The sequence below is a fragment of the Platalea leucorodia genome (assembly GCF_965183815.1).
Source record: "Platalea leucorodia genome assembly, chromosome: 5".
In the NCBI taxonomy this organism is placed as follows: domain Eukaryota; kingdom Metazoa; phylum Chordata; class Aves; order Pelecaniformes; family Threskiornithidae; genus Platalea; species Platalea leucorodia.
This window is the reverse complement of record NC_138827.1, coordinates 52,457,571-52,480,788: the sequence shown is the minus strand read 5'-3', so window position 1 is coordinate 52,480,788 and position 23,218 is coordinate 52,457,571. Positions and strand designations below refer to the sequence as shown.

General features: G+C 40.8%; 1 protein-coding gene across 3 annotated transcripts in view; it reads right to left on the bottom strand.

Annotated features, from left to right (window-relative positions):
- Window positions 1–23,218, bottom strand: part of COP1 (COP1 E3 ubiquitin ligase) — a 132,592-nt gene that overhangs the window by 70,903 nt on the left and 38,471 nt on the right. For all 3 annotated transcript variants that reach the window (XR_014228161.1, XM_082311800.1, XM_082311801.1), the window contains exons 10-12: window positions 22,777–22,891; window positions 19,106–19,241; window positions 3,757–3,900 (exon numbers count right to left, since the gene is read on the bottom strand). Coding sequence is in view for 2 of the 3 variants with exons in the window: in XM_082311800.1 (XP_082167926.1) it covers window positions 3,757–3,900; window positions 19,106–19,241; window positions 22,777–22,891 (395 nt within the window). In the remaining variant the exon portion in view is untranslated. The remainder of the gene's footprint in view (window positions 1–3,756; window positions 3,901–19,105; window positions 19,242–22,776; window positions 22,892–23,218) is intronic.

The window sequence follows — 23,218 nt, the reverse complement described above, 5'->3', positions numbered from 1 at the left end:
AATCCAGAGAAAACCTCTAGTAGGGTCTAAGAGACAAATACTTTTAAAGAAAAACATCTTATTATAAAGTGAAGCAGTTACTCTGAGAACTGGAATTAATGAAAGTGGAAGGTCTATTTCCTTATAACCTGTTTAACATCAAATGTTTTCTGCATTGGAAATATGGGCACCCAACACAACCACTCATGAGGTTTTTCAGCATAAAGAGAGCTCATACCTCTCTAAATAGCAAAGACTCTACGATGAAAAACACCATACGGCAAGTTCTTTCTTAATTTAAACTTAATAGTGAGAACTGACTGCCATTTTAAAAACTGACAGCAATATACCCATGAACTGCTATTAGGATAGAGCAATCACAAATTTGATTTATTGACACCGAAAAATGAAAACAATAAAATACTAGCAGCCTCCTAAAGAAAAGCCTACTGATGCTTTGCTTTTACTGCAGTTGACTAAACAGATGCAGCTGATTTTGGAGGTTTGTGGTAACATCTATCACTGAAGTACAGATGCTGCAAACACACAGTGGCAAGCAGCAGAATACTAAACATAGGTTTCAAAAGCATGTTTACCTAACCACACTTGCACATCACCTATTGTAGATTAACAAGGCCTAAAGCCCATTTCTTTTACCTGAATGCTAGATCTCCTTATTTTTCTCCCCCTGCAACCTATGCCAAAACAACAAATCTGCCTCTTGAATAAATCAGAGAAGAGCTGTGGCTCACTGCTAGCCGTTCATCCTCTTCTCGTCCTTTCCCATCTCCTCCTGCATGGCGGGAGCTGCAGATTATTGTCTGCCATAGCTAGGGACACAGCAAGTCATAATTAGCTCACAGGGTGCTGTTTATAGCTACTACACAATGCCAGGATTTGTTTCTTGTACTGAAACTATGAATCTGTAAATGGGATTTTTATGAGGATTTATGTGTCATCTTGTGTTTTTCCTGGAAGCTTATGCCACTGTCATTCCCGGGGGATGCGATGCACATTTACCAGAAACCCGACACACTGACTTCCTCTCCGTTCTTAAAAATAGGGATGAGAAAGCTCAGCAGATGATGAAAAAAGAATGTATTTAAGAAGCAGGTGGGTGTAAAAAAGGGGGGTGGAAAAGAGGAAGAAAAACTCAGCTACAGCTGGTACCAGGGCTCTGCTCCAGAAAAGCCTACAATCAATTACTGCTGGCATGAAGCTCAACCTTTCAGCAGGCGCCCAGCTGGCACACGGCAGAGCAGGGCTGGGCTGGTGCCAGCCCCATCCCAGGCAAGGGCTTCCCTTCCCGCAGCTGCTCCAGGCCAGCAGACTTGCTCTTGGCCAGACACGAGTCTTTGCAAATGCTGTCACCTGTCTGCTTTTATAAAAGCCTGTCAGAGCTGCTGCTCCTCCGAAAGCTGAGTCACCAACATAACCGCTAACGATTTATGTTCCAGCATCATCACTCTGAACAAGGTTAACCAGGATCAATTTAGGGTGAGCTTCCCATGACGTGTCTTTGGAAAGCCAAAGCGCCTGCGGACAGACAGCGCTGGTGCCATGCGAGGATGGAAGGGACATTACGAGCCGTGCCAGTGTCACACGCCAGCTTCAGCAGAAGGGACATGTCACCAAATCCCATCTGCACACAGACCCCCGCATCTCTGCTGGGAAGAGAGGTACTACCCATGTGCCACAGAAGAAATACCTCTGTCTTCGATATCAGAAAGGGCACTAGCAGGTAGAATAAGCCTCCGAAAGAAGCTGCACCTCCACCCAAATTAAGATCAACAGCTTTAAGCCAAGCCTTTTTACAAAAAGCAGGTTCCACTTGTTTAGATTTTTTTTATTATAATACAGGCACATTTTCAGCATACTGCAATATTCCGTAATGAAATTACAGCCTTCATATATAACTTCTCCCGCAAGCTATGCTGTTTCAGAATAGCAAGTTATTATGCTGCTCGAGCCCCAGCACCAGTGACTGGCAGCACAGCTAATGGATATAGCAAGGATGCATTTGACTGACAGCCTAACTTTATTTGTCATAACCAAAAGCACCTACATACTGAAGGAAGGCTGATATAATGTGGAGGTGCCAAGGCGGGGGGGGGAAGAGGCATTTCTTTGGAGGACTGAGAGAAACTAGGGCAAAGAAATAAAAGGACCCTGTCCACCTCCGCTGAGGCAGAGTGGCAGAGGACAATGCATTTAGCATTGTCACATATATATAATGTATATATGCATGAAATTTGAGAAACAGAAGAAATCTCAAATGCAAGCGGTATCCTGTCTGGAGCACAAAGCTGACAAGAGTAACATCACTGAAGGTGCTAACGTGGCTCTCCTCACCGGCGGCTGCCAGAGCAGGGAGAACAAACAACTTCCTAATGCCTAGCAGGATCACCAGGGTAGCTCCCTGCCAAATTTGAAGTAGCAAGTTCAGAAATTGTCTCAGGCAGACCAAGAAATACCAAACATACATTGCTTTTCCCCTTCTAATTAAGGCAAAAGGTATTAATTGACTGCTAGATGGTTCTCCTATTATTCTGCTCTTCTCTCCAGAATAATGAAGCTGAATGGTGTGAACTCTACTGTGAAATGTTCAGCATTTTTGCCTGAGTCATAAGTCCAGTAAAGCACAAGCTCTATAATCAGTATGGCTTATCAATACAAATCCCTCTCAGACTGTTTTTACCCATCTTAAAAGTCAGTCCCAGGGTCAGTTGCATTTACATCTTTTCCTTCATAAAATAGTGTGACACAATTCCCAAGAATAATCAGCATGAGTGATACAGGAGTGACTGATCTATCTTAAGAAACACGTCAACCACAAAATTAAGTGTGACTTTTATGCTATAAAGTAGGCTTGCAAACATTAAGCTTGTTGCATGTTTTGTTTTTAGGGAAGCCGGACTGTTATATAAATTTATTACTTAGTTTTGTAGGTGCTCTACTATTTTTAAAATGTAGAGTACCAAATAAAAACCAATGAGTTCAGAGATGCTGGAGACTTGTATTATAATACTGAATTGGTTTGCCTGTATTGTTTACTTTCGAGCTTTAACAGAATTTTTGAATTAGGATTTTTAAGCTATGTTAGCTGGATTCTTTCAATTGAAGTTCTGACATGATGCTCTATATTTCTTTGGTTTAAGTCATCTAAAAAGATTAAAAAAAGGTTGACAGTAACAATAGCAGCACAGAAGCAAAAATCAAGCAATGTCTTTTCCCAAGAGCTTGATATTATGAGGCCTAGCAGAACAGTACTTCAGGCAGACATAAATTCATAGGCAGAAGGTGCAAATGAGGCACATTTCCTGAGGACTAGCAGCCTCTCAGCAGAATGGTAAGGTCAATGAAGAGAAGAGAGCATGAAGGAATCTGTGGCTATTATGAAGAACTGGGCACAGAAGTTACCTTGAGACAAGCTAAGACTTTACCTGGAGCATATCCACTACTCCACATTTACTCTCCTTTTAACTGCATAGGTATCCTACAGCAGTTGCAAGGAACAAAAGTAGTTCACTACCCTATGTCCCTTTCTCCTCCAGATATGTGGGCCTGCTATTACCTTGGATGAGCCCAGCATACATAAGTAACAGTGCTTGTGCCACCCAGTCCCACCAGGAGTTGAAAGCAAGCTCTCCATTAGCTCCTGCTTTCCTCCTTTCCCCTTCCATTACCACAATGGATAAAGAAAAGCAGAACAGTTACTGCACATAAACAAGCAAATGGAAGAGGACCTCTGAGTTCAAATGCAAAGTCAACACCTACCTGATTTTGGAATTACAAGTCATTTCATTCTCGGGGTAGTGAATATCCACCGCGTCCTGAATGACTGTACCATACTCATAGACTTTAATCTTCTTTGTCACTCCAGCGATGGCAAAGTAGTCACAGTCTCGGTCGAACTCAATACTGAGGAACAAAAGCATAGGTTGAAAACTGTGTAACAGAACACATGTACTTACCAGCAGGGTATTTTACCACCTAAATGCCTCAGTATGGCAGAGCTGAGAATCACAATTTGCAGTTAGCAAACACCCCATCCAGAACACCTTGGTCAGGTGTGGTACACATGCCAACAGCGTGGAGTTCTTTCTCTCAGGCACCATTTTCTAATCCCCAAACACACCCACATCTCCATTTACTGGAACAGACTTTTTGTGGTAGCACGATCTCCCTCCCACAGCCAGGATCTTTGTTCAGATGCTCTAGAGGTTTTCCACTTCAGCTACACTATCTACACTCCACGGTACCCAAATGTCAAAGCTGACAACTCACCCTGGAAACGTGCTTAATGTTCAGCTGTATGCTCTACGATCAACATGTGATGGGATGACTGCCCAGTGATTTCTCTCAGTTGCACTGCTACATCCCTTAGCTCCTATATACAGCAGCTTGGTGAACTTTAAGTGTTAATGCAGAGCAAACCAGTATTTGTGGAAAAAAGCCTTCTAAATTCCCTGAGTAACAACAGAGGGTCAAAACATATATCAGTACTGTAAAAACCATGCACACTGACTTCCACATAGAGTTGCTCGTGGAAACCAAGGCACCTTCTTTCTTGAACTGCAGGGCAAGTTTGTAATAGATATCAATGAAGTTGGAAGTAAAAGCAGTCACCTTATAACAAAGTTAAGCTGCAAATGAAAAGAGCCTGAGGTTGTACATGAAATACATCCGAGAGAAAGGCAGGCAGCAGGTTAGAAACAGCTAATGTCATTGCTACCTTTCCAGCTCGAAAGGGCTCAAGAGAAATCTACTAGACACCTAGTAGCCAGGGAAATAAACCTGCTTCCTAGAAGGAGCTCCTGCCTGCCTGCAGCCCATGTCACTGCAGGCAGGGTGGATGTGCACACACACCTACCTCCTTTCAGAAGTATCAGCCTCAGCAAGACAAAGTTTGCTACTCCTCCCAGAAAGGGTTTGGGGTTAGCATTTGCCCCAAGTCTCCAGGCTGGTATGGTCAGTAACCAGCTCTCCTCAGATCTCTTGACTAAGCATACAATCTACTACTTTGAGATGTCTCTTCTGGGGTTCTTCCACTCAGTAATTCATTTCAATCTCTGCTGTCCCTATCATGATTTTTTTTTTTTTTTAAAGCCACAGCACTTGTGAACCAGGCAGCAAATTCTGAATTGCAGCAGAGAAAACCAAGTTTACACTGATGAGGTTTCACATTCACATAGCTTGAAAAATCCTGACAGCAGGGGTACTTAAGGCACCTTTCTAGAATTAGAAAGCATTAAACCAATTACAAGAAGAGAGAGGGCTCTTTAGGCTGCCCCCATAGCTATAACAGATAGAGTTTTCTACCCCTCTGCAATGCTTTCAAGGGAAGATAAATTTAAATACCCACAGAGTTTTCAAGTCCTTGTAAAGGAAATACCATCAAGTTATTTTTAAACTATGGAGAGAAAGGATTGTTGATATGCAGTCTGACGGTATAAAATAATTCAGTGAAACAGCTTGCAACTTGGCCTTTTAAGGCAGGCACCTAAACGTCTCCGAAGCAGTGGCAGGAGATGGTCCCACTCACGACTGCTTGCTTGCTAGAGGAGAAATGAGCTAGTCGGGTCAAGCCTGAAAAATTGCAAGCCTCCAAAAGGGAAAGAGGAACGTGCTTACTGCTGGGGAATAAAGCAAGCAAGCATGCATCTATTTCAATAAAAAGGGAGAGGGAAAGAAGTTATCTAAGCAGCCAGACTGCTCTCCCCTAGCCCCAGATCTACACTAGTCTAATAATTTTTTTATACAAACAGGATGAAAGCACCATTGAGGCCTGTCTTGTCTTGTCAGCTCACCCTATTCTACGGAAGAATTGTATAATCGAAAGCCTCTATAACAATACAATGGATTTACTTGTACCACAATCTTAATTGAACTGCTGTCTCAGCTCATGCTCACTGCCCTGTGGATTCAGGTAAAGCACGACTAAACTGATGGCAGCGATTCATCTACTTGGATTCAATTTATACCCTTAGCCTCCTGCTGCTGAAGAAAAAAAATTAATGTATTATAATGTCTGGTAAAAAGCCAAGTTATTAGAACAGAATAGAACCTCTCTCACCTGGGGTGGGTTTGCTTCTCTAGCATTATTTTTTTTTTCTTTTTTAAAATAGAGACATGCTGTAGACATAACAAATGAGTATTTCAATATGTCTCTAAAAGTTAACACACCATTAAAAAAATTAATAAAAAGCATCAACCAATGAAATTGTCAGACCTGTGACCTTCAAACAGCATCGAAGACACTGCAGGGAGAAAACAGATGCAGAAATAAACCACCACCTGTACAGATGTTCCTTTGCTGTGAGGGAGGCACAAACCCAACACAGCAAGCCTAACACACACTTGCACCTCGGTCTCCATTATCTATGCACAATCCTGGTACAACAAGTGTTCTCACTTTCTGCCAGTTGGCTATTAGTAAGCAATATATAAAGAAAAATATGAACAATCTAAGTAGCTAATCAAGTGGCTAAGTAGCTAATCAAGTGGATTATTTATCATATAAAACTATTCCTAATATTTGCAAAGCTCTGCTTCCCCCTAAACTAATCAGGATTAGGACAAACAGCTCACTTGCATAGCAACAGTTATTTTCATGCTTTTTCCTACGAGTCTTCTAAATATATTTAGTATTAAGCAAGGCTTATTTGCATTTAACTAGCTCGATGGTATTCCTGTCACTTACTGCTTGAAGTCTTTGTTTCAATGTAAGCGCTTGCTTATGCATAAGCTTATCTGTATGAAAATTTGCAAGAGAACCTAGTTTTATTTTGTCAAAAGACACAACAGGGCCAGCTCTGAAGAGCAACAACATTCCGGTTTGCAGGTGATACATTTCTACAAAGTGAATTAGTCATTAGCACAATGATAACATGCAATAGGATAATAGGAAATACTTTATCCTTTTTATCAAAAAGGCCATCGAGTCAAGAGATAAACCAGCTAGACAACAGCATCCACTTCACATGTGGTGAGAGGCACAGAGCCACCAGCGAGCCAAAGCAACACAAAACATGCACGCACCGGCTATTAAACATCCTGCTAAAATAAGAGCAATATGTTTTGGTAGCACTATTTTAAGTAGACTTAACATGGGACTGACAATGAACATTTTCACCATCTCAGAGGGCAGATGGAGCACCAACTGTCTCTGTGTGCTACAAACCTACCTCAGTCCTAGCATGAGGCAACCTCCTCTAGAGATGAGAGACCAGTTCAGACATTATTTTAATTTTTCTAAAGAAGCACTAGAGGTAAGCCATATTTTAGATCATCCGAACATCCAGTGAAGTTCCCTTTTGGACTAGCAGTGGTCCTTGCTCCTCAAAGATGTGCATGTTAGAAACAATTAGCAATTGCTCCTTTTTTTTTTTTTTAAACCTACTTTTAAACTCTACATTTCTGACCAACAAAGACTAGCTGAATTCTTATAAGAAATCTTTTGGGGACACAAAAACTCATGGATATTTGAGAAAGATTTATAAATGTGCAACACAATTTACTTATAAAATCAAATTGAAAGGAATTGATTGGTTTTTTCCTAGGGAAAACAGAAGATAGACATCTCCAGTCCCCAAGTCACTGTTTTCTTTTTCCTAAGAAGTTAGTGACCAGTGTCCTATGGAAATACCACTAAGAGCTGCTAGAAAGTAAACACATTCTCAAGGGTTCCGATTGCTCTGCTGCTTATCTTTATTCTCAATCTGTGAGATTATAAATCAATTGCTTTAATGCTAAAACCTACAACCTTGGAGAGCACTCATAGCTAACAAATGGAATTATGAAATAAATTGCTTCTGAAACATGTCTGGAAGCTTGGCTTGGTGTTGAGGGTAGACCAGTGGGGAAACAGTAAAGCATAAGTATTTACCAGTTCTGCCATTGCATAAAGCCTTGCTACATTCACACCCTGATGGCGCGTGCAGTTTTTCTCCACAGCCCAGGAAGATGCACTGGAGTTAGAGAATGCGTACAGATGGGCAACCAAATTGATTAAAGGAATGGAGCAGCTGCCTTACCATAAGGGTTATGAACAAGGCAACAGCAAGACTGGTGTTCAACAAGTCACTCTACACTAGAACTAGGAGGCACTCACCAGAAGATTGATTTGGGACAGATGAGGGTTTCCCCCCTTCGCAGTCACACTTTAAAAACCACACACAGACACTCTACAGGTACTTACTCCTGCAAGACATGATGGTGGCAGAGTGAACTTTACAACAGTAATCCATAAACAACTGGTCCATACCAGATATTAACAGAAATAAATATGGATATACCCTTTAGCATCCCTGATGTAGTGGTTGTGGATGCTGTGAGGCTGCAAGAAGACAACTCTACAGGCAGTGACTGGGCTGGCATGCTCTATGGTCTTCTGCAGGGACAGCACGGGGCTTGGTGCCCTCCAAACCGACCCCTGGGGCAGTTCACACTGTACTTGAAATTGCAGTTTGAAATGCCCCAGGGGTCAGACTGGAGGGGCACTTAGCCCAGTGAGTTTCTGTGAGAAATGAATATGTTCTGGATCTAATCCTTCAAATCAGGAGAATGTGGGGGGTTGCACCTAACTGCATTTGCCTTTAACTGCATCACTAGCTACAATTAAAGGTCTGCAGTCGAACTGTTCCTCTCCCCTTTCCATACACATACTCTACAATTGCTACTATAATCATAAATGCCTCAGCTGTGACTTGGTAACAAGATCTGTGACTGTACGAGTTGCCATTTCCACAAAAGTAGATGACTCAGTCCCTTTCATGGGAAAATATTATATATATATTTTTTTTTCTCCCTGAATATACCAAAACCTTTCAGTTCTACTTCTACCTAATATGGTGCTGTTTCTATTTCTGTCTCTAACCCCAACTCCTATCTTGCTGTGGCCCCATATTTAATTGCAACATGGATATATTGTTTTCAGTTTTGGGGGACTTAATTGGTGGAAGGAAGGACAAATAACAGCAGCTTTTGCACTTCACTTACATTTCCTTCAAGTCTTTCTCACTTCGTGCTTCCACTCCCTAACCTCCGAGGGATATCCTGTCACATCTAACAATCTCAAGTCCCACCATCTTATATCCTGGTTGCCTATTTCCAACACTCATTTTGAGGCATCGAAGTCAAAGATTAGAAATTTAGGTTACAATCCAACACCATGAGCACCACTGCAGACTGTTCAGCACCTGGGACCAATACAGAAATTGGTATTAATATCACATACCTGAGAGACTGTTTTTACAGCAGACCGATATTTTAAGGCAAGGTAATTAGTGTCACTAAGCATGCACTAGCATACCAATTTGTAGTTTTTAAAAACAAAGCATTCAGGCATGGGAAGCTGGTATTACAGCACTGAGATTTTGTGTTCATCAGCTCAAAGGCTACATTTTATCACATATAAAAACAAAGGCTACTGAGACAAAGCATATGAAGTTTCAGTATCAAAAGATGGTTTTGCTAAAGCTGTGAGTGGCTGAAATTAAAAATGTTGTGGTTTGGTGGTTTTTTTGTTTTGGTTTTTTTTTTTTTTTTTTTTTTTAAAGTAAAGCAACATTTGCATTAGTTACTTCATACTCCAAAGCACCACCTACATCAGGTCACTGCTGCTACTCTAAAGTCCTTAACCTGTGCCACAGGGACAAGGATAGCCCACTGCTGGTTGAATATATTCCCTGATTCAAACCCCTGTACTGCTAAATGCTTTCTAAAATACAAGCTAAGCAAGCATACCACAATCCCAGACAGGTTATTGCACCTCTGCTCAGGAAGGACCACAGAAGGACCACAGAAAAATACTTCAATTCTGTAGACTGCTATATGAATAGATAAATTAATTGTATAAACAAGACTCCACTTAAACACACCCTGTCAGAGAGCAAATGCCTTCATCCTTAAGAATCACATTAATTGGGGTTAGCTGTGACCTCCAGGTTACCAGAAAATTGCCATATTTGTCCTCTAATAGGGTAAAGTTGTCTTGGCTACTATAATTATGGCCTCTCAATGGATCAGATTCAAGTCTAATGGAAGTCTAATGAAAACCATGGGACAGAGGACCCCAAGCTATTTCAGTTTGATCGCATTCCTTGGAGTTGTTTGGGACACGCCAGCTCCAGGTTCAGCAGCTCCAGATGCTGTTGAATGTACCTTGGGTACCCTCCCCTGCCATCACACCTCTTCCAGGCTTCAAACACCTGATGGGAACACGCTCCCCCTAAGCAAATCTCTATTTGAGGCATAAAAAGACAACATTAGAAAGTCAGCTCTGTGTGTTGATTATCTCTCCCCCCCACCTCACCCCCCCCACCCCAGCTGAGAAATAGACACGGAAGGGCATTATAACAGTTCATCAAAGCCTGCACTACACAGAAGGACAGTCCTCAGCTCCGGGCTCCCTTGGTAAGACATTATTGCTCCAGTCATGCTGCAGTCACACTTCTAGCTTCCTTCTTGCAGCCACAGCAACCTGGAGTTTTATTTTACTCCATTTGAAGAAAGGCATAAAAAAGGTACCACATTGACAAAGTAAATGTCATTAGACCTAGTTCCAGGCCCGCTTCATGCTGACAAAAATCCTTTTAAGTGCAATGAAATGCCATCAGTTCTAACAGAGACCACTTAGTGATATTCTCATTCCATAAAGAGCTTGTTTGAAGGATAATATTAAATCTGAATCAAGGTTTGGTGGGCTTAGTTCCATCTCACAGGCCTGAAATCAAAACCAACAGAGATGGTCTGTCATCACTAGATAAAACAGAGTAATTCTTTTTTTAAACCCAATGAGAGAATATACCATGCTACAAGAGATTAATTATGCTTCTTGCAACAGCTCAACTTTCAGAACCAGGATCCCCTCTGGTTTGGGGGGGGAAAGCAAGGGGAAGTGACCCTGGACTTCATCTCCTCTAAATACAACCCAAAATCTCCCAGGAAGCCATAGCAAACTTCCAGCCTTGTCTGTAAGACTCTATAACTAGAGACATCCTGTTCTACTGCGTAAGTTGCCTTTTTTTTTTTCATACACGTATTCAGGGGAACCTGGCTTAATTAGCACTAATGATGAGAAAACCTATAGGGAACTACTGAATTTTGCAAGCAACCGGACATAAAGCATATTGATAAAAAGCCACTTTACTGCTAAGTGATGCTCTTCTGCATGCTGAAGAGACGACGACGACAGTCTCAGGGTTTATATGCCAGATACACAGAAGTACAATGAGCCAAAGCCATTGCAAACACCTACCATGCAAGTTAATGAGGATTAGATTCAGTTTTTCCACAAACACTATTTTAAATAAGCTAGAGTAGGGAAATGTTAACTAAAAATGCCAACAGTTAAATGCAGAATGTTTCTTACGACACTATTTAAAATTCAGGCCAAATTATCAGTCTGCCTGCTATAATATTTTTAGGTAACCTATCTATGTTTGAAAACCAGGATCTGCCATTTCTCCCAGCTGGGCTGATACACAGTAGGTTACGAATAGCTCTGACAGTAGCAGGAACAGACCCTCAACATTACAAAATATTAAGGTAGAAGAGGTTTTAAGTCTCCAAACATACTCAGCTGACCTCTTTCTACATTCAAGCTTGGGAAACATTTCCAGAAAGGAAAGTGGCAGCCTCTGCCCAAGCTGTGTAAGGAGCAGGTTTGAGGGAGGAAACCCTGCTCCACGACAAGTTGTAAGGTTGTTAGCACAGCAGTACTGTCTTATCAGGATTATGCCATTAAGTAGGAAGGAACTAAATCGGTTGTGATAGATGCTGAAGTGCCTTCTAAATATAAGGCCATTCAAAAGCTTGCAAGCTTGTTTTCAAGCCACCGCATTTATTACTACACCAACAAGGATTTTGTTTCTTCAAAATTGATCACAGCAGCTGCAGACAGAGCTGAACAGGCCGAGGAACAAATATCTGAAAGAGCTCAGCACAGGAAACCTCCATCAATACTAGGACTGTAAACACCACAGTCCATCCATAGGCTCCAATGATTTCTCCATGATTTAGCTGCAGCAGCTGAAGACATTACTGCCTCCAGCTGACCACATTGCCAGAGGTCCCATTTCTCAGAACAAATCACCGCCCAAGCCCAGTGCCCCAGTACACACCCTGCCACATTATTAACCCAAGCCTCCAAATTCACCTGACACTGCCATCAGCTATTCTGCCAACATCCTGCAGCACAGCATCAGGAGGGACAGCTGGAGACAGTAACCTCTTTAGACAGCTCAGCTCAATCCAACAGGCACCACGAGGCAGGGCACCAGCCTTCATAAATATCGAGTCCATATGCCGCAGATGAGCCGTCTCAAGGAGCCAAAGAATAGGCTGGGGCAACTAACTCCAGTGGTCCTGCTGCCTGGTGATGATGGAATGAGGTTAAAACACCATTTGAAGCATTTCTCATCCAACTGCCAAATCTGTTTTAGGAGATTGCTTTGATGGCATTTTGAATATCTTTTGGTCAGTATTTTGTATGCTCTCCTTAAACTACTCTTTGGAAAAATTAAAGGTACTTACAAATACCCTTAATTTCACACAATGTCATATAGAGAAACTTGATCTGACTTCTACCTTCATTTGCACAAATGCATACACACACTTGTATATAATCCTGTAAGAACATAAATGTCGCTTCATAACTTATTCTACAAAACACCTATGCAGCATATAACCAATACATCGGCCAAAGTCTATATTTATTAATACAGACAATATTAATAATCATTAGCTCAAGCCTCTTCTCCAAGCTGAGCTGCTCATAAGGTTTTTTTCTCAGAATTGTTTAAGCCCACACCATACCTCTCTGCATACCTAACACACCACCTTAATTTTTTATTTTTTTTTTCAACTACCTACTGTTCAACACACTAACTCTTCTAGTTTGCAAGGAAGGAACAAACAAAAAATCCAAAGGCATGCTAATGCTTTTCAGATAAAGACCTCCTAGCAAATTCAGGCATTTCCAACAAATATAGCTACAGAATTAAAAGAACACTGTAATAAGCTACAGAAATTCGTGTTCTATTAATAACAGGCTTGTTTCTTCAAGCAGACACAAAAATTCACTGTATCGACACTGAACGTTGAAAGCAAGCTATAAAATTGGGAGGGAATTAAGGGAAATCCATCTTTGCCTTTTACCAACACTGTTGGTGTGAAAGTTCTGTGTATAAGATGCTGTGAAACCACAGCTTTCATGGCTTGCAAGCCCAGTTCCTGAGGCCAAGACACAGCACTACTGCCTGATGATGGCTGCTACCTGCAGCCTCCCAGAAAAGTTTTTTGTCCTGATCAATCAAGGAGTGGATGCAATGAATACCTCTAAGGATGAAGCTTGCACAGCCTTTTTGGGAAGCCAGCTCCAATGCTGGACTGCCCCAGGCTGCAGCCAATGACCACTACACAGTATTTGCTAAGAAATGGAAACTGCTTATCATAGAATCATTACATAAACTGCACAAAGTTTCTTCAAGATATAAAACAAAAAAGAAAAAACAGAAAAAGCAATCATTGTTTAATACATCTCGTTTAAAAGCAGATTCCCAAATTCATCAAAAGACTGTTCAATACTTTTCACAGACCATTTATAAAAATTCACAAAGTTTAAATCAAACTAAAAAAAACTCATCTAATTATCTGCAGCTGGAGACAGGTTTGAAGTACTAAGAGAGCTTAATGGGAAAAAGATCTCCCTACTACCAAATAATCTGAAGTTACTAGGAAAAAAATGAGGTCCCACTGGTGGCCATGCAACTTCCATTCATTAACTTCCCAATTTCAAATTATTTAAATTTTACCCCTAAAAGTGAAACCCTATGTTGACAGAAGAACAGACTTCTCTTTGCAATGTCACCGCAGTCACAAGAAGGTTTATTTTTCTGGTCAAGACTAGAGATACAAGCAGACATGCTCTTTCAGAGCATGTTTCTGAGTCCCTTTTGGTACCAGCAGCCCATCCTGGGGACTTGAATGGCTATGTTAGAGTTGAGAGTGTCTCTGAACTCTGAATTCAGAGATCTGAACTGACATCTGTATAACCCTTCTGCTGGTTACAAGTCACATTTAGCTTCTGCTCAACGGATCCAGACCACAATTATGTACTAGGAAATGTATCCGTTCTGCACTCCAGAAAAAAAGAAGAGAAGGTAAGGAAAAGGCTTTGTACTTTACTCTGCTCTAATTAAACAAAATCCCATTTCAGCCCCAGACAACCTCTGCTTTACAGGCCAAAACCTCAGATGAAGGTAAGAGAACCACAGGAGTGGCATAAACTCCAGGTATTCAGGGTATCACACTTCAAGCATTCAGGGTATTACACTTCAAGTTTCCTTGGCCACTCTGCAGTTCAAGTCTCTTTATCCAAGTATCTCTCTCTTCCTTCCAGTTGTGGGAACAGTCCAAATAAGACTGATCCATCCACAGTTTTCAGCTGCCACTTGTACATAAAAGTCCATTTAAAAAATGATCAATTTAACAGACTATAAGAAAAATTCAGCCATCCTCATTTCTCATCTTCTCAAGGAACAGCATCTACTGTGCTCTAAAACATAACCCTGTGAAGGATAAACCCACTTACATTTCTTTCATTTATCTTTACTACCAAGACAGAAGCATAGCTGGTCACAAACTTAGTAAAATGGCTCATCTAATCCTAGCCAGCCCAGGGCATTAAAAAAAGAAAGAAAAAAAGAAAAGGAAAAAAGGGGCTTGTTATGGTGGACACGGAACTAAAAGGTACTTTGTTAAAGGCTGGATGTGAGAATTTATATACAAAAGTAATTGCGGTCCAAAGTAAAAAATGGAACAAAAAATAGAATGGTTGAATGAATACATGGAAAACATACTCCTAATGGATGATTTTTCTTTTAAGCTCACCTTTGAAGAAAGGATTTCAGGTCATGTTACTGAAAGAGTCAATACAAACAAAAATACACTCTCGAAACCAACTTAATTGTACTGTTTGAATACTAAGAGAAACCTCTTCATATCTTGTTCTTCACTTAAAAGGCAATGGAATAATAAGCAAGAAATAAAAAAAAAAAAAAAAAGAGCCCCAAAGGTAAGATCCAGTTTTTGAACACTGTCTCAAGATTTGACAGATGAGTTGAGTAAGGTTTCAGCAGCCAAAGACCAAGTTGTTTCTTTCCCTCTCTGTAAATCACTATGCCTTTAGATAAATATAGTTAGTCTTGGCTAACCAAAACCCTTTGGATGTCATTTCAAGACCTTTCAGAGAAATGGTAAGTTAACCTAGAAGAATTTGAAGTCTGAGCAGATGGCAAAAACCCACACCATTTGCCCCCAAACCTCAGGGCCTCTGGGAGAGATGTACTTATGTTTCCAGCAGACCTGGGAACCACCCGGCAGGGAGAACCAGCTTTCTGATAACCAGGTTTCAGACAGACATCTTGCCGTAGTCTGTTTCTTGGATTTTTCTGTTTTTTTTTTAAATATGAAAGACTGCCACATTATTCTCTGAAGGCCTCTGACAGTGCTAAAGCAATTTTCTACATAAATCATTGTAATGCTAACGCTGCAGTTTACAGACTCATCTTTAAAAGAAAGCCTTTACTATTTACTGCCGCAGCAAGTGGAGAGAAGAAAAAGTTAAGCTCTGACAACTGTTCTGTCTGGAGGCATAATAAATGGAAAATTTATTCCTTGGCCCAATTCTAACCAAACTTAGTATACTTGTGAAAACCATGTAAATACTTTGTACTTAAGAGAACAGACTGTATAAAAAAACCCATTTAGTATATTAAGGTACATATACATTCACATTGCAAGCATGCTGAAAGTGCTTCGAATGTTAAAGCAAAACTGAGCAACTAGCAATTGCAAAGCCTTTTCACTGAACATCCTTCTCTGTTAATCTGTTTTTCTTGAAGCAAATAAGGGAAAAAAGGGCTGAGGGTTGTAAATTTTGCTTGTGAGCACATTTCTAAGCAAGATAAGAAAGCTCTCCCTCACTGGGCTTACGATCGCATTGCGTGCACCTTTCTAAATAAGGCCATCAGGCTGTGATGGAAGATGCACAGCTTAGGTACCAGCACTGCATGGGTCCCCCACCCCCTGCCCACCTCCTGCCCGCAGCCCCGCGCTGCCAGCACCGCAACCGACGGCTGCCACCGTGCGGATGCTGCACAGCCACCACAGAGCCGCCAGCCCAGCAAGGCTCAGCACGGGTCCCTCAGGCAAGCTCACTGCCAGGCTGGGGAAACCTGGGGCTGGAGAGCAGGGCATTGGCTTGTCCCTTCATCCCAAAAGACTGTAGCTTTCCTAATATTGCACCAGAATTTTTATAGTAATACAACCTACATAGTGTTGTTTATGGTCTTTTATTAGTCCTCAAGAAGTCCAGACATTCATAAATATGCTTGTGGCAAGGTGCTCAGGAAAATACTACTGCTGCTCAGTTTCAGGTTTTTTCAGCCTGTTTATATACAGTCTTTAATTATAATTGTCATCCTGTTACCATAAACCCTGTTTTATTTCCCTTCTAAATAAACATCAAGGTTTTGCAGATAAGGAACATATTTCTATCTTCTTCCTTTGCAAACATAAAGCTAATACATCTTAAAACCCTCTTTATTTAAGCCAGCAGAGCTTTTGGAGTCCAGTGAGTGAATTTCATGTAGGGTTAAAGCAATGCAAACCAAACACACCCTTATATCCTGTCTGTAACAGCAGTTTATTTTTTTAAAAACCAACTGTATTAAGTAGAAGGAAGTTTAACTTCTGGTCAGTTCTACTTTTATTCTTAAATATACTTAAAATGTCTCTTTAAAATACTTTTAAAAAAAATTTAGGATTCCTAACTTATTAACCTTATATTTCCTTTGTATTTAAATGCATTTGTCTCAACAGCAACAGCTAAGCAGCAAGACTTACTTTTTATCATTTCACCAGTGTTTCCTACACCATGCCCAGGAACACTTTCAGAAGTCAGCGCAGTCAGCCAGATAATAAAACTTTTCACAGCATTTCACTTAGCTAAAAAGCTTTTTAAAGCACCCCAATAATTAATTTGTCCCATCCGTAGGTACCTAACAGCTGCTCTATTATCTTAAGCTGCCATCACTGAGACACACACCTCATTTAGCTTCACAGACTCTCTCTGAACTTGAGTCTATTAATTTGGATGAAGAACAATGGTGAACCACAGAATTGTGTTGGCCAACAAATATTACATGTAAACTCTTGGTTAACAAATTCAGACTTTAAAGGAATGGTTTGGATAGCCAGAAGCTAACAAGAGTTACTGCAGCAGCACATTCAGCAGCGCTGTTTTACCAAAGCACTTAAGGACATGCTCAGATGTGAACAGTCTTACTCAGCTCACATACTAAAATCCCTAAAAATTTCTTAAATGCTTTGATAAATAAAAAGCATGGACATTGAGTTGGAAGCCAAGTTATTTTTCAGTTAAATGCATTTAACTACCAATTCTAGCATTGGCTTGGAAGGAGGCCCCACAGTATGTTCATTTTAACAACAGTAACACGCATACTTTTCAAACATATATTTCACCCAAGAGTTATAATGCCTTCAAAACAGGAGCAAGATTTACTGCCCTTCCAGCATTTTCTAACCAAATACCACAAAAATGCTGCTCTTGCAGAATGTCAAGGAGAAGAAAGGGCAAAGGAGCAAAATCCAATCCATGCTGAAGTTGGTAGCTGAGGAAGTTTGTCTACGTTGCAGCGAGATTCCCATCTGCATTTCATTGCAGCTAGTGTGAACCCAATCAGTGCAGGTTAAATATACGTCAGATCAGTGATTATTGTGTTCTGACCTCTGTGGCTAAGTCGGACATTATACATTCCTGCTACATATTGCAGTAGTTAAGGAATCAATGCTGTTTTAAAAAAAAAAAAGTATTCTGTGCTACACATGCCTCCATTTCTTCACATGGCACAAATTTCTCTGGGTCTGTTCTGTCACTGTCCAAATGGCCCCTTCGTAAGGCATTAGATCAAGACACAGAAACCCCAAGTTCCATTCATTATGTCACCGTCATGTTTCTTTCAAGACCTCAGGTATGGCCACTTTAGATCTCCTGCTCCCCATGTATAAAACAGAGATAATACTACTTTCCTCCTTCAAAAGGCTGCTGTTAACAAATACATTTGAATTTGTGAAATGTGCCTGTAAGAAGCTAATGGGTCCTGCATGTATACCATGCAGAAAAGATTTCCCAACGAACATGTTGCATCATTTTTTTCCCACCACCACCAGCTCCAAAACAAGCTACCACAGACTAATTAAATCCCCCAGGGTATGCCTCCACAGCTGCTGAAACCAGTTTAAGGTTAGGGCTGCTGGCAGGTCCCAGCCTCTCCCTACCTAATGTGCTCTCTTAAGCCTGATCCCTAAGGGAGCTGATTCATGGAGCTAAACTAGAAGAAACTAATTCTGTTAAAAGACAGTCAATAGCATTTCACCAGCTTAAGTGTCCAAACTAGTCCACGGGAGGCTCAGATGAGCTTCAGCAGCAGTGCACAGGACATGACCACCCCACACAGCAGAGGATATAGAGTTGTTGTTGGCAAGAAGAGAGCTGTTGAGTTGGCTTTACCACAACCACCCCCTCACTAGCGTTTAGCACTGTAAACAGAGCTTCCAGCACTCAAGAGTTCAAGCAATCGCAGCTAAAACCAACTCAGCTATTTAATATTTACCATTACAACTGGATACACCAACAATATTTAAAACCACTACAGATTCTTAAAGCTATCAACACCAAGCAAGGTGTTTCTTAAAATGCCAGAACTGTACCACTTACAATGCAACTATACTAGCATGAAGAGAACTGAGCCTACAACAGGCTTCGTGCTTTATCAGAACAGCTCCAGATACTCACTGGCACCTCAAAGGTTCTGCATTCATTCTTGACCAACACCAACAGGAATAAAAAGGTACTACTGTGGTACTTGAGTGCCTTCACAGATCAATGATAATCACACATTCACGAAACTATTTCGGGGGAGCGACTGCAAAGCGTCATACATATACAGACCATAACTTGTTTAATACAGGTTATTAACTCAGCCTCGGCAGCCTGTATCAGCATGAGATGCTCTGTCAGAGCCACGACGTGTCTTACCTGGATACTATGCTGGAGCCATTGTAGAGGTCACTAGCGTAAGACAGCGTTGCCAAGGGTCGGACAGAATTGTAGCGTGTGAACTTGGATAGACACTCCTGAAACTCATCCAGCTGGCTTGTGGTTCTGCTGTCATCTAGGGAGAGGCATCAGCATTGGGAAGGACAGAAACACAGTAAGAAGATAAATAAACTCAACAGCAAACAAAAAATCAAGATCTGTATCTTCATGTGACACTACCTCTGCTTGTTATCTGGGGAGGATTCTTGATCAAGAACAAGTTTTCTCTCCCCTCTAGCATTCCCTAAAGGCAGTATGATTTTTCAGAGCACAAATTAAGTCTTTCCACTGCAACACCGGGTGAACTTACTGTGCTGAGAATCTGTCTAGAGATCACAAATATAGCTTTCCTGGTAGATAAGCTCATTTATTTTATTCAAATTCAGAGCCCATAGGCCATATAGATTATTAACAGAAAACCTTAAAGCATATCAAAATGCCCTATGAAAAACATATCTAGTTTTCTATGTTCCTTTCCCCATACTTCAGTTACAATATGCCTACATTTGGTGTCAATTAGATTGAAAATGCTTTTAGTAAAAAACATTTGTCTTGTTACTCCAAAAGCAACAGAGCTGAGGAAGAGTTGTTTCAAGGCTGGAGAAGGAAGACAAGCGTGAAACCAGAAGATTCCCTGTACTATAAGTTTTGTGAAAATTATGACCTTCAGCAGACAAGGTGAAATTGAGCCAGCTTGAATAATGATGATAAATATTCTGTGGGAAAATGGAACAGTTTACTACAAAAGTTAAAACTAAATCGCAGTGTAGATAGCTGAAAGTCATTCCCCAATTCCTCAGAAGTTCCAATTTTTCTCGGTATGAACAGAATTTTATGTAAAACATTTTAAAATTTAGTATTTCCTAAATAAGAAAAAATTCCTAACTCATGGTGATGCTGCACGGGCAAGCCAGCCTTCCTAACACGATCATGCATCTGCAGTCAAACATTACTTAGAGCCTTCAGGCTTTGTAACAACCCCCAGAATTTGCAGCAATTCTCCCTTTCCTCCTCTAACACTCCCACGTTCGCTTTGTCTTTTTGCACCAGTGCAACATAAGGGAACTACAGCTATGGCTGCTCTCACAGCACTAACACACAGCACCTCAGTTTACAGGTAGTCCAGTCTGCAAATCGCATTACTGCACACCTTGCCTCCTGTTAAACCACAGCATCGACTGCAGCAGCAGAGAAGCTATACACTACTCACTCACACAGCTGAGATCAAATTCCACCCACTAGCTAAGTTATCCTTATCTGTTTCCTTAACAGCAGCATAAGGAAATGACAAAGCTCCACTTATTAGACAGCTTTGGAAATACTGGGGTGAAAAAATGAAAAGGTTGATCTATAAAACCAAAATACAGCTGTGATTTCTTGTGGGAAAACAGAATAATCACTTTCTGCACTCTGGTAATTCCTTGTCATCAGAAATTATCATCTTGCTCTACACTTGTAAGGCATTTTGAAGTGTCCCTTATATGCTATTTAATGTTTGATCATATAAAGGAACAGTGAAGGCTAGTAATTAGCATGTTTAAGAGTACTAGGATATACATTACCCATGTCAGATGGATCAAAAGGGGCAAAATGAATGAAGTACTGCTCCAAATTAAAATCATCAGCACCTGACCACTACAGGAAACAGCTTAAGAAACATCAGTCAGTGTTTTTCAAAGACCGTTTCCTACTTCTACACTTTGATAGGAACAAATAGCTGCTGCTCTTCGATTTCCCTCATTTAGAGATCAAGCACACAGTCCTCCTATCTGTGCCTGGAAAACCAAATGTTATTTCTCAAGATATTTTCCCTATCAAAGTGCAAGGCCATTTCATAATTACAGTTATATTATGTCTCCACTCCCTACTAGAACAGTCATAGGCACCTCTTGCAAAAAGCTTCAAATCCACATCAAATCCTATTTAAAATGTGTCAAAAAGCAGGAATGACTTAAAAGAAAATTTAATGAAGTATCACAGGTTATCCCTTATTTAGGAAAAAACTGCACTTGCAAATCCTCTGCTTTTGGTGCGTCTGACATATGAATAAAAAAATAGTTTCACTACATTCATATTTATAGTTCCAATTATGAAGAAAGATGTCTTCTAGAAGGGAATGCTGGGAAGAGCCCCATTTGTTATCCTTGGTTAATAAGTATTATTTTAACAGAAACACAGTTCTGCATCACCAAGTTAGCACCACATGAAAACATTTCAGTGTTATCTGTGAAGTACTGAATTCTGAAAAGCACTTGCTAGCACTTCAGAGGAAACTGGCTGGTCACATACAACTGGCTTCTCCAATCTTCAAACTACTAAAGCAGCCTCTAAACGTGCTGCATTCCTTGCTAAAATTATTTTGCTGTGCATGATAAGACCCAAGTCAGTCACTGCCCTGAGGCAGGTAGAAGATGTAGACATATCTAAGAGTGAGCTCCACTAAAACGCCGCAGCCTTTAAACTTAAAGCAAATTTATTCTTTTTTAAATTAAAAAGAAATAATAACCAAGCCTCATTTTTATTTATCTATTTTGAAGTGAATAAAACTTAAACTAAATTCATGGAGGAAAAAAAAAGCAGGGGTTTCTACCCCAGCTCTCTTGCTGACCTGTGTCCTGGGAGGTTGGTCCTTGCCTTCCAAGGCTACAAGTAAAGATACTCTGCTGCAGCAAGCTCTGCCTGGCTCCCTCTTGTCCCTAGCAGGGTTCTCCCATCCCCTGAGGGCTGGCTGCTCACTGCTCCTTGCTGCAGTCTGTCACTCTTTGTATGAGCTACAGCTTGGTGCTGCAGATCTCCTGCCTGCCACAGCCCATTGCCCGAAACTTTTTTCCCCAAAGCTGGTTGCTTCCCCAGAGGGGCCACAGAGCAACCCTCCTCACCCTCAAGACATTCATTTGACCTGTTCATTTCTTAAGAGAATCTTGTCATCTAATTAAGAACCATCCATCCACTAGGTAACAATTACTCTAGCTGCTGTCACACTGTTACTCAATTATGAATGAGGCAATCTAGGCAATTGTGAAAACAGCTTCTAATTCTACAGAACAAGCCTTAGATTTAAGGTGTGCCCCATGGGACAATGCTGCTGCACACTCAGCTTCTATACTCCAAGCCATTTGTTAACCAATACTCTATCTAGACAACATAAAGGATAACCTCCAAGTGTCCTACTGCATGCTAAATACAGGAGCATTTATCAATTTATGTTTATACCTCTGTAGTATTTCAATAGCAATGGTTTTAACTACTGTGTTTATACCACATCTAGTAGAAAGACGACCCAACCACTGCTTTCAAACATTTGCATCTTCAGAACAAGCACCAGTGAAATTGTTTATTGTGGGTTATGCCCTTCACAGTACAGGATTACAAAGCAATACATGCACCCCTCCAAAGTGACAGGATTAAGTTTTCTAAATTTAGCAACCTCAAAGATTGGTCACAAAAGGCAAAACAGGATGACCTGAGTAACACACATAAATATGTACAGCAGCATTCCCACACAGGGAAGAAGTGAAAGCTACTCTCTCAGAAGCCAGTCTTTTCTGAGGACTAAGCACTGTAAGAGGTAACTGATGTCAGAAGCTGAACACCACACAAGAGGAACTCACCTGAGACACGTGTCATCCTGGTGGAAAAGTAACACTGCTCAAGGTCCTCAAAATGAGCTGTGAGCCGCTTGCGTCGTGAAGCTAGTGTGCTGTTATACCACGGCTGCTTTTTGGTCTGAACAGAGAAGAGAACACTTCAGAAAGGTAAAGCCAGGCCTGGGTTTCATTTCAATAGATTTTTCCAAATTATAAGAAATTTATACATTATATGTGAAGGGTTAGAAGTGTAAAATGACAATAAATGAAGATCTTGCCACTGTCAACAGTTATTCTTAGGGTCCTATGTTGCACCCTTGAACTTAAACAAGAAAAAGCTGCTTTTGGACAGTTCTTGTTTCCTGAACCTTTGCAAATTCACTGATTCTGGCCTCACATACAGGACAGACAGCGGCAATCCTAGGGGAGTTACCTCTTGCATTCATACAGAGACAGAAGCCAAAGA